Below are 12,577 nucleotides of genomic sequence, written 5' to 3' on the forward strand. Positions count from 1 at the left end.
GACGCCTCCCCGTGCCCAGCCCCCGCGCTCAAAGCCACGGGATTATGACTCGGGGCTCGGAGTGTCTCCGTTTCGTCGAGCTTTCGAGTCGCCCTGGGACCGGCGCTGTACCTCTTCCCGTCTCGTCGCCTCTTCCCCCGGGAGCCCAGCTGCCCTTCGCTGCCCTATGGCCATGTCTGCCCATCGTCCCTTCCCTCTGCACAGCGTGCTCAAGTCTCTGCTTGAGAACCCGCCCAGCGCTCGGCAAGCGGAGCCAGGAGGTCAGGGCGCACACGTCACTCCGCACGCACACTCTGCACGTACATCGCACGTCAGGCCCATTAGGGGTCAAATCATCCGAGGTCCCTATGGGGGGGAGAGTTTGCAGGAAAGCACAGAAAGAGGAGGTTATAAACGCAGGAGATTAAGAGGAGAACCCGGGGAACTAAAGCACAGAAACATTTAGCCATCACGCAGGAACAGGCTGGTCCGCTGAAAAGGAGTTGGCGTAGCAGCGATAGGATATCACGCAGAGTCGTACACCGCCTAGCGAACACCCACGTAGTACATTGATGATAATAAACTTGCCTTGGATAGTTGTTCTTAGTTAAGCTGCTGCGAGTAAAGGTTTTGTTTGCACCTTACCCGTACATAAGACGCGAATCGGCACAGCTGCTGGCAGGACACAGCTAATTATGATTAAAGTTCTCAGGTTAAACAACAAAAACGTGAGAATACGTGGGACATCCGTGGGATAATCAAAACCGTGAGTGTCAAGGGTCGATAATCCTCAAAGACAGTTTCGTTATCTTATTTGGTGACACGCATGAGTACAATTCAGCCATCGGCTGCTTTGCAAGAGCCTTGACATTCAAGCACGTACATACACATGCATGTGCATGCTTGCGTTGCACGCACACACACACACACGAGTACACACAAATACATCAACGTGCATATACACGCTTACATTGCACATACACGAGTATACACACACGTGTACACATGCGTGCACATAGGTAACGCGTGCTTGTGTGGGGCTTGTGCTGGCTCTACCCCTGACAAGACGAGCATTGTGGGTGCCGCGGTGGTGAGATGTTAACTACCTCGCCTGGTCTACAGGAAGTTGTGGGTTCGATCCCGACCCTGACGCCTGCTGTATATGTGGAGTTTGAGTGTCTCTCTCGCTCTCTCCCCGTGGATTTTTCTCCGGGTCCTCCGTTTTTTTCACACACTTGGAAAAAAATTCGCTTCGAGTATTTGGCTGTTGCTATCAATTTCCACGCGATAAGCCACTTCGTTGAAATATCATTTGTGGCATAGGTCACTTCTAAAAAAAAAAAGCTAAATGGCTCAGTGGACCTTATCTGGTAAAATAAAAATAAATCTTTTAATAGTTTAGTTCTGGGGTCGAAAACCAAAAATTACAAAGAGCCAATTTTTTTCCGGATCCTGAAAGTTTTTTTTTGTCAAGAGCCGCGATTGGCGTGCGGTGAATTCTAGACAGTGGCCCCTCATCAAGCAGTCCTTCACAAAGGAACCCCTGGGACATGAGTTGTAGCTGGGGGCCGCACGGAAACCCTCCGGGCATGCCTCTTGGTGTGCGATAGCTCGCAACTGCGGCGTGGCTTCGCTCGGGAGTCAGGCGGTCGGTGAGTCACTTGGCTCGGGTTGAGGAGGAGGAGGGAGGTCGCGTTGGGTCGGACGTGTCCGTAAACAGTGTCCAACTGTTTATGGACGCTGTCTCCCCGACAGACCTGTTCTTCACCTGAGGACGGCTGCTTGCGTTGTGGCCGAAACGACGTGAGAATTATTTTATTATGTTTTATTTTTATTATTTTATTACTTCCAGGGGCGGTTTCTTCATTAGGGCGATTGGGCGACGCACCACCAATGTCATTCAACCACAGAGTCACGCTAGCCGTCACTGTGCCTCTGGATATAGTCCAATCAGCGTCATGCTACGTTCTGTGGAGTACCGCCTCTTTTTGGGCGATTTCCCTCCGGCTGAGAATCGCCCCGAGTGGTCCCATAGACTTACATTCAAAGATGTTTTTTTTCGAACGGGAGCGCTGCAATGCATTCTCTATGGCTTCCGGGAGGGCTCGCCCTAACGTGCTTACGTCATCATACGTGCTTACGTCATCATACGTAAGCACGTTTCATCCAACAAAATTATTTGTCGCCACCTAGTGGAATCTTTAATAAAAGAAACATGAGTGGTTTGTTTTAATAGTGAGTATAGAAACAAACAAGATGTATTGTAAGAGTCACTTTATTTTTCATTAATATTAAAGAAGTGAAGTTGCCTTACACTATGGGAACCTCATTTGCCAAAAGGCGTCATCTGGTCCAACCCATGTGAGACTAGGCTCCAAGGAAAGCTGTCTCGGGTGTGGACTAATCAACTTCAAGGACAGTGCACATTATCAGAGTTATGTCTTTTGTTTGTATTATGACTGCAGGTATTGCGGTCTATGCAAACATGACTCCTTGTAAAAAGGTGTCAGTTTTGTTGCCAGATAGAAGGGTAAAAAACCAATTATGAAGTTGCCTTTACATGCTTAAGCTGTTAATTTATCCTTTGCATGGGTGGACCTTATCCTTATCAATCATCCAGACATTTGCCCCCCCTGAGAGATTTAGCAGGAGCCGCCACTGATTACTTCCCTTCTACGTGACTTTACCGAAAGAACCAATAAGATGAGTGCCCAACGCCTTTCTCACCAGCCTCGCCTCTCACCAGCCTCGCCTCTCACCGCCCTCGCCTCTCATCCCATAGCCGTAAACCCAGACGGTTTACCCACCCGTAGTCTTGTACAGGGAAATTGAGTTTTCAGGTCCATAGGGCGCACAGCCGTTTTAATGCGGGCAACATTTTTTGTGTCTATTTGTTTGTGTTTCTATCCTTGTGATGGGGACTTTGTAGGATGAACGTTGAGATTTATATGGGGCACGGGGTGACCACTAAGGTCTCAATTGGTCTGTAATAAGGTAGGGTAATGTTAGGGGGTTGCCAGGTATGCACCAAGGCCGTAGCCATGGAGTCAACATTGGGGGGGACCAAATCTTCCAGGGGGTCTGGGGGTCCCTCCCCCCCCAGAAAAAAATAAATCTAAATTTGAAAACCAATTTCCTGCCTAAAATATTTTTAAAAATTCACTACCACATGGGATGGACTTTTTATTTACCGTATTTTTTACAATAATGTCTAATAGTGTATTGTATTACATTATTCTTTTTTTACCTTTTCTTGTTTCATTGTATGTAATGGCAGAGATTAGGGATTAATAAAGTACAACCATAACCACAGTCATATCAACAGAAATCTATTTTATAGCAATATATTTAGGGGGACATTTTGAGCATATTTCAATATTATAATTACGGCCTTGGCAATGCACCACCCTCGCCTCTCACCCCCCCCCCCCCATCGCCCATCACACCGCGTCGCTTTATACTACCCCCGGGGCAAGCAGGGCAGAGTGGCAGTGCGACTCCTTCCTGGGGTGTGTTTACGTTTTTTTTTGTCCTTCCCCGCACCTCCGATTAGCATGGTTGGATACGTAGAGTGCCAAAGAAGTTCAACATACTGTACATACATACGAGGCTGAGTCGACCTAGGGGATGGCCCGGACCGGTTCAGATAATGTATAATCGTCACCGGTGTTGGCAGTGAGTGGGGAATCCAACTCGTGTCGCTGGGTTCGTAGTGCAGCGCGCGAACCACGACACTACCGCACAACACACACACACCAACATCCCACACACACACACCAACACACACACCAACATCCCACACACACACTACAACATTACACACACACCAACATCACACACACCAACATCACACACACCAACATCACACACACAACAACACACACACACACCAACACACACACTACAACATCCCATACACACGCGCGCGCTCAACAAATCACAAAGTTGTTGTTGTTATTGTTGTTGTTATTCGCGACAACCACTTACTGAGAGAACGCCGAGCTTGCTACCCTGAAGTCGACCTCGCTGTCCGTCGTCTTGCTGCGCAGGCTCGACAGAATGTGCTCTCTGTGTGTGTCCCTGTGAGAGACACACAGAGAGAGAGACAGACAGAAAGAGAGACACAGAGAGAGACGGAGAGAGACACAGCGAGAGACAGAGACACAGAGAAAGCAACAGAGAGAGAGACAGAAAAAGAGGCAGACGGAGAGTTCTGGCTCGGTGTTGTTTCCACCATTCGCCCTGGAAGGGATGGGGCGGGGGATTGGTCACCCCACTCCTCAATGTGCTTTGGATTTCATCCAGAATTCAGAGGGGACAGCAAGCCTAACGAGTGGAAGGAAGCATGACTCTCTCTCCCTGTCCTCTATTGTTACGCAAATTACGGAGTGCCATAGATAGGGCTTTGGCAACCTAGAGAGAGAGAGGGTTGCCCGCATTCACAATCGGACTCTAGCCAAAAAAATGTTTATACCTCGAGAATTGGCAAAGTGGACAACCTTGGGGAGGAAAATCCTCAAGTGGAGGGAGATCCCGTTTCGTGGTTCGTGCTCTGGGTTCGCACCCAAGGGTGGTCAGTACCGCATGATGCTAGTGCGGGGCCTGTAGCATATGATATTATAAAGGGGACCTCAATTAAAAACACAAATATTAAAGCACAAATGTTTTACTTGCATAGTAGAGTAATTGTATTTTTGTTATTTGCTATACAGCCAGCTAATACGACAAATCGCTAACCTTAAACACCCGGTCGTTCATAAAAGTTGAAGGCAGTATAGTACTATAGTAATAGAGAAAGTGCAGAATCATACTCTTTGGTTCTTTCGGTAAAGTCACGTAGGTATAAAATAAAATAAATCACGACGTTTCGGGCGCAACACAAGCGTCCGGAATCGATAGCTTGAAAGCATTTAGCGCGGGGAACCTTGAAAGTGCGGGGCCCGTAGCTACTACATATGTGTTGTAGATACTTGTGCTACTAGGATAATCTGGCACTGGGGGTGGGTGGTTGTGTACACAACGCACGCGTGCGTGTACACACAGCACGTGCATACCGTTCATACGCACACACACGTCCATGCGGGCACGTGCATGCGTGGACATGCTTACGACTGGCGCCGTTCGTCCCTGAGTGGTGGTGACGTCTCCGCAGCGATTGTGCCAGGCTAGGTGCACTTACATACACACGAATGCATGCGTATATATATACTAGACATACGTACGTGGGTGTGCGTACGTGCAACACACGCCGACGTACACAGACATGATTCTTCATTGTTTATTTTTTTTTAAATCTTAGATAAGGTCGTGTCGAAGTGTGTGTGTCGTGAACCCACCACCACCCGACACAGCCGCGTTTATAATAAATAATCTCGTGAGTCAATGCGTGGCTGCGGGGGGTATGGACGCGTGGGTTGGTGGTTGCATCCCGGCATCATCGGGCTGTGGACGCAGGGGGCTCAGATGTCGAGCGAAAAAACCGATCCTCGATCACCCGGGGTCAGAGTTAGTAGACGCCATGACGTCACAGGCACAGACCATCACGTGGACCTCATTACATAATTATTATTACACGGTGATTGCTCGCCGTTGATTGGCTGTAACTGGCATGCGTGATAGGGCGAATCTGTTTGGTGATAGAAAAATATAGTTCATTATGTTGAGGCGTTATATTGTGTTCGTAGTGATTCTGGTCATTTTGCTTTTACTCGAGATCAGAGCAGATTTTGCCGATAAACTGTCGATTCTTCGTGATTAACCCGCTTGTGCAGTGCCATTTGTCAATGTGTCCTTGTTAGTTATGGGACCTTTTGGCCGGTATCAAAGTACGAACAAATAGGAATAGATTTTTACCCTGTCTGGCAATAAAACAGGAGTTGTATTTAGATGTTCAAATATCAAATAGATATATTTGTCAAGGCATCTAGTAGTGCAGTAACCACACGCACTGTCAGACTAGGCCACAAAAACGTCTGTTGTATATGGTGTCAGACAATCAGTTTCAAACACAAGGCCCATATCAGTTTAACACGTAGGCTTTCGCGACCAATATGAATCATAATAAAGGTTTATGGGTTAGATCGCGTCATTTATTCTAGTTATTTTTGTATCTCTGTGCCTTATATAAAACTGAGTTTGTTAGTATAAACGTGCGTTGTTTGTCTTTGCCTTGCTGTTCATCATCTCGGTGACCCAGCAGATCACTCTTGCCAATGAGACTCTGCGGATGCAGCATGTGTCCATGTTGAACTTCTTTCGCACCGTACGTAGCCCCGGTCCTCTTGAGTCAACTCGGCCTCAAACGAGTACCCGGTGCAGTGCGTAGTGAACATCGCCGCAGGGGAGACAAAGGCGGTCGGGCGTGGTGCTGGCCACCCACCCCCTCGTGTGCCACGGTGCCGGCCTTCATAGGTGCTGCTACTCGCCAACAGCCACTCGCCCCAACAGTCTGTTACAGGCTACACGGGGGATGTGGTTTCTTTGTCTTTGCACCACGCATGCATGCTGAACTTCTTTCGCACCGTACGCAGCACCTCACCCTGGCCGGACACAATATTGACACCTGGCCCGTTCCCTAACCGTCCGCTCGAGCAGAAAAGGCCAAGTTCATCGACGGAGATGAAGACGACCCCAGGGGCCACCTCGGGGTCTCGGCCTTCTTTGGACCCACGCTCTGGGACAAGACGCTGCCCTACGACGACAGCTTCCAGCTCGAGTACATGGACCTGGACGAGTTCCTGCTCGAGAACGGAATCCCTCCGGCGGCCAACTCCGCCGTGACCTCGGCCACTGCCACGGCTCTTCCCGTGGCAGCGGCCCCGGGACCGGCTCCCCAGCCGCTGCCGTCCCCACCTCTCCCCGCTCGGGCGCCGTCCGTGGGCGATCTGGCACCGGGGCCGAGCGGCTGCCGTGCCATCAACGTCGGTCCTCTCTCATCGCGTAAATATTTACGCGATCTAACCCACCCCACCTCCACCCCAAACACATTAATGCGGAGGGAGCTGGTAGGAACGTTGGGTTGCTCGGTCAATGGCCAGGGTCAACGGCGGCGTGGTGTATGCCCGACTGTGAGGGCGGGTACAAGCCGGCGTGAGTAGGTTAAACGTTGAGTTTTATAAGGGCACCACGGGGTGACCAGCCCCTCCCCACCCAGCCCCACCCCTCCCACCCCCCACCCAGCCCCACCCTACCCACCCAGCCCCTCCCCTCCCCACCCAGCCCCACCCTCCCCTCCCCACCCAGCCCCTCCCTCCCCACCCAGCCCCTCTCTGCACGACGGACGGACGGACACAATAATCCCCTGTGGGCTGGTGTATCCAGGAGGTTCCTACCAGTAAAACCTGGATGATATCTGTCGCGAAAGCCTCGTGCGTGTTAAACTCTCGATCCTCTTAGTCGTCGTCGTCGGAGCTTCGTCTTATTGATTCTTGCCGGAGGAAGCAGATGAGCTCTGAGATTCGTTTCTTTGTGTGCAGGAGCGGGGTCGTCATTTACGCAGTCACCTGCCTCTGTAATGCTGCCCCGCTTCTGCTGCAAACGCAGACGATGTAACACTGATCCCCCCTCCCCATACCTCCACCTATAAATGTGTGTTCCGTCTTCGCGATGTCCTGTGCTCGGCAACGTGCTCTAGGCAATGTTGTGATGTGATGTGCTGCAGGTGTTGTGCTGTCAACCTGGGCGCTGATGTCCTAGCCACTGTTCCATAAGCTGTAAATGTATGTTGAATTTCTTTCGCGCCGTACGTTGCCAACCATGCTAATTGGAGGTGCGGGGGAAGGACAACAAACTAACGCACACAAATCTGTTGTAAAGAAATGCGTTTTCAATCTGCATTTAAAAAGTTACACATAGCTCCAGTGGCTTCCTAATATCGGAAAGAAGAGCGTTCCAGACGGCCGATGTGCTGTAAGTTGTCCTGTACTCTTTGGTTTTTACGGTAAAGTCACGTAGGTAAAAAATAAATAAAAAATAAATTAAATCACGACGTTTCGGGCGCAACACAAGCGTCCTTCTTCAGGTGGGGACAACGTAACGAAAGCTTTTACCTACGTGACTTTACCGAAAAACCAAAGAGTATGAATCCTTGCAGTCACGAAAGCTTCAAATCGAGAATTGTCCTGTACTGTAAGTGACGTGCTGCAAGCTGCGCTGTGATATCCGTGTTGTGCTGTAAGATGTGCTGTGATGTGCTGTAAGATGTGTTAAGCTTTGTCCTGTAAGCTGTGCTGAGATGTACCATAAGTCTCGTGCTCTAAGCTGTGATGTGCTGTGTTAGACATTGTGTTGTAAGCTGTGCTGTGCTGTGTTAGACATCGTGTTGTAAGCTGTGCTGTCATATCCGTGTTGTGCTGCAAGATGCGCTGCGCTGTGCTAGACATTGTCCTCTAAGCTGTGCTGAGATGTGCCACGAGTCTCGTGCTCTAAGCCGTGCTGTGTTAGACATCGTGCTCTAAGCCGTGCTGTGTTACACATTGTGCTCTAAGCCGTGCTGTGTTAGACATTGTGTTGTAAGCCGCGCTGTGTTAGACATTGTGTTGTAAGCCGTGCTGTGCCGAGACGCTGTAGACGTCGCGCTGCAACCTCCACGCCGCTGCTGCCCTCCTCCTCGTGCTGCGATCGCGTCCCCCGCAAATCGACAGAGCCGAGCGACGCGGGGCCCGGCAGCCCGGACGCTCCGCCGGACCACGAGACGGAGCCCGCGGAGCAGCAGCTGGTGCGCTCCTCGCTGGCCCGCCAGGGGACCTTTGACCCCCGGCAATGCAAGTTCTCCGACATGGAGCTCAAGCCGCAGCCCATCGTGAAGAAGGCGTGCAAGAGTCACGTGCCCGACGAGCTCAAGGTCAGCAAGGGGGGAGGGCACCACCGAGTCGAACAGGGGTCATTCGCGGTGGGCTGCTCGCGATTTTAACCCAAGGCAGAGGTCGCAAACGGGTTTTGATTCCTTACCCGTACCCGGCCGTACCCGGCCGCACCAGGGTCGCAAACGGGTACCCGCACCCGTATCCGGCCGTACCCGTACCCGGCCGGGTACGAGTAGGGTACGGGTATCGGGTACCCGATTGCGACCTCTGGGATGAAGCCATGTTGCAGGCGCGGGTGGGTTGATTCTAGGAACTTGAATTGTGAGAAGAGACAAGACGTTGGGAAATGAGTGACATAAACAGTTACTCACCAGTGACTCACGGCCTACCCGTACCCGTACCCGGCCGCACCAGGGTCGCCGGGTATCGGTTAGGGTACGGGTATCGGGTACCCGGTTGCGACCTCTGACCCAGGGTCCTCCGAGCCACCCGCGGGCCGAACTCATCAAGCACTGGATGCTCGAAGGCGCTGAGCATGGTTGAATACGCGCGGTGCGATAGAAGTCCTCCTACAGATGCATTTAAATTAATATTTAAGCGATCTAACCCAAAAAAAACCTCTATTATGGATTATGGACGATACCGGTCGCGAAATCCTACGACGTGTTAGAAACGAAGCCACAACAACAATAACACTGGTCAACAAAAAAAACTTTTTTTTCTGGCCTGGACTTTTGCAGCTGTTTTAGACTAATTTCAGAGTTCTGATTCCAAATCTGATCTCAAATTTGCTCTGTCACATCTCATTTTTATGCTATCGGCATACCCCATTTTCATTGATTTTACCCGAAATTAACTCTGTCACTTATGATTGCAAGTTGTTGCGAGTCAGTGACTGCTTTAGTGTTAAAATATGATGCTTTATTTTTAGGATAGTGTGTTTATAATATAATTTTATGTAGATATCCACATTTATTTAATATTTTTCTTCTGCAGTTTTTATTGAAAATGCAATATTTGATATCTCAAAAACCTGATGTGATAGACAAAAACTGATGCCACATTTGGAATCGGCACCCCAAAATTACATTAAAACCGTTGGAATACCTTATGCCAGAAAAAGTGTGTTGACCAGTGTAATCCCACTCCTCCGCCCGTCGTTGTGTGCCAGGACGAGCGCTACTGGGCTCGACGCAGGAAGAACAACACGGCGGCCAAACGTTCCCGCGACGCGCGTCGTCTCAAGGAGAATCAGATCGTGGTGCGCGCCTCCTTCCTGGAGCAGGAGAACGCTGCGCTGCGCCGTGAGCTGGCCGAGATGCGCCGTGACCTGAGCCGTGTGCGTAACCTCACGGCCAAGTACGAGGCCCAGGGGGAGAGCCATGGGGAGGCCCGGTGCTTGAGCGAGATCGCTCAGAGCGGTGGTTCTTCTTCTTCGTCTTCTGCTGCTGCTTAACCTGGGGGTGCACGTGAGACGTGGCCGGGTTTTTTTTTTATTTTAGAAGGTAAATCATCGAAAACGCGAACTAAGCACGGGCACGCAAGCTCCAACTTGCTTTGTTTCATCAAACCCGATGTAGTTATTGACATTCTACATTTTTTTGTTGACGATTGTAAAGGTTATACGAACCACCGAGTTAGATTAACAACAGCCTTGTGATTCATTCGCGAGCACACGTGTATGTGTGTGGTGTTCGTGTGCGATGGTGCGGTGGTGTAGCGGTTAGCGGGCCACGCTACGAACCTGACCACCCAAGTTCGATTCCCGCTCACGGCTAACACCGGTGACGAGTATCCGAACCGGTCCTGGGCCTCCCCTAGGTCGACTCAGCCTCAAGTGAGTACCTGGCGCGGTGTGGAGTAAACATCGCCACTGGGGAGACAAAGGCGGCCGGGTGTGGTGCTGGCCACCCCACCCCATCGTGTGCCGTGTCGGCCTTCATAGTCTGTTACAGGCGAAGCAGGAGATCTTTGTTTATCAGAATATTTCTACTGGAGGAATTCAATGAGCCCATGAAGCTCTTTTTTTCACATATGTTCCAGCAGGTGGGGGTCAGAAGGTTGTAACAACAAATAACACTAAAACACAAAAGGAGTGCAAATTCTAGGCAAGGTAAGCAAATCAGTGAAATAGTAAATCCAAATAAAACTCAACTATTTTTTCTTTATCTCACTAGGCAAGGCCCACTTAGCCATACGCTTCTTTTTGCAGAAGCGACCTGGCCACAGACGATAGCTCAGCCAAGTGGCTGTCTCATCATGTGGAAATCCACGGCAGCAAAATCATCCCGCCCGACGCACTCGGCATTCAGCGAGGGGTTGTCGCCACTCCAGCGGCGTGCACAGCGGTCATTGTCGCGTTCTGTTCACGAGAGAAGCGTTACCAATGGGCTGAGTCGAGTCGAAAGGGTAAAAAAAACAATTATCATATTTTGTTACTGGCAAATGAGATTCCAGCGGTGTAAATGCTTACCCCGAGCTCTCATACTCTGATGGTTCATTGTCCTTGAGTTGTACGCCTTTTGGCGTCATCTGGTCCAACACCATGTTAGACTAGGCTCTAAAGAAAGCTGTCTCGGGTGTGGACCAATCAATTTCAAGGACAGTGCATATATTATCAGAGTTGTGTTTTTTGTTTGCATTCCGACTGCAGGTATTGTGGTCAATGGAAACATGACTCCTTGTAAAAAGGTGTCAGTTTTGTTGCCAGATAAAAGGGTAAAAACCCAATTATCATATTTTGCTACTGGCAAATGAGGTTCCAATGGAGTTAAGACTCTTTCAGCGTGTCCCCGCCGAGCTGAGCTGGTGTGTTGTATTTCTCGTGGCTTTCAGTGTTGTCAAGTCGTCTAAACATGGAAGGAGATGGACCAAGGTTTTTGCCTCCCCGCTTGTTTAAATGTTTTTGCACTTTGGCATTACGTTCAACTTTGCACGTACTGTACTGCACGACCCAATTCACGCATTGGCCAAGTAATCCTTTGTGTTTTATTTGAGCAAAAACCCCATGCCAATGTTTCCTCCGCCAACAATTGGGAACAAAAAAAAACATCTCATTGCATCTTACGTGTATAATCTGCTTAATTTATCATTTTTAAAAAAAACGTATTGTCCAGCAGCCACTGCTGGCATTGTCTGTTGCAATTTATATTGATGTGCTCGAGTAGCCCCCCCGATTTCTCTGTCACCGATTCTCAATTGGTGCATCACACGCAGTCGATGATATGACTTCCAAATGTATTCAGTAAGCTCCAAATGTCTTTGACAAAATATATTAAATATTTACAAAATATATGAGACGTGCACATGGTTGGTTATCCTCGTTACGAAGATACGGTTTTTTTTTCTGGAAGGACGTAGCAATGTTTTTGTTCATCATTAATTTTGCAAACAATTTAAGATCAACCACAAGTTCTTTGTCAAACCAAGATGGTATATTTATTGATGGCCTGGTAGCCATCAACAGGAAGTCTCAGGCAACAGAGTTCATAAGAGATTGCATAATGCTCCCCCCCCCCCATGGGACTCAATTATATAAGATAAAAAAAGCATATACAATTTCAACTAGTGAATTCAGACTTCTTGAAGGTTAAAGTCTTACCTTCGTAACCAAGCCATTTCTGATAGTCCGCTTAAGGGACAGCTGATGTGTCAGTCCTCCGTGACCTATATTTTGGTGTGGATGAGGCCACCACAAATATGAAAGACAAGAGTGGACTTAAAATTATAAATAAACGTAAGAGGTTTGAGTACTCACACTTTACCGCACCATACACGGCCTGCCGATGGACTAA

The 12,577-nt window shown here is 49.3% G+C and overlaps 1 protein-coding gene across 1 annotated transcript; it reads left to right on the forward strand.

Annotated features, from left to right (window-relative positions):
• The first annotated feature begins 43 nt into the window (after positions 1-43).
• LOC144730164 (hepatic leukemia factor-like) lies at positions 44-11,876 on the forward strand. The gene is made up of 4 exons (XM_078610764.1): positions 44-260; positions 6,574-6,899; positions 8,480-8,821; positions 9,955-11,876. Exons 1-4 carry the CDS (start codon positions 167-169, stop codon positions 10,237-10,239), a joined length of 1,047 nt encoding a protein of 348 aa, XP_078466890.1. The 5' UTR covers positions 44-166; the 3' UTR covers positions 10,240-11,876.
• Positions 11,877-12,577: the final 701 nt, after the last annotated feature.

This window comes from Lampetra planeri, chromosome 35 (genome assembly GCF_965212315.1).
Source record: "Lampetra planeri chromosome 35, kcLamPlan1.2.h2, whole genome shotgun sequence".
NCBI lineage: Eukaryota > Metazoa > Chordata > Hyperoartia > Petromyzontiformes > Petromyzontidae > Lampetra > Lampetra planeri.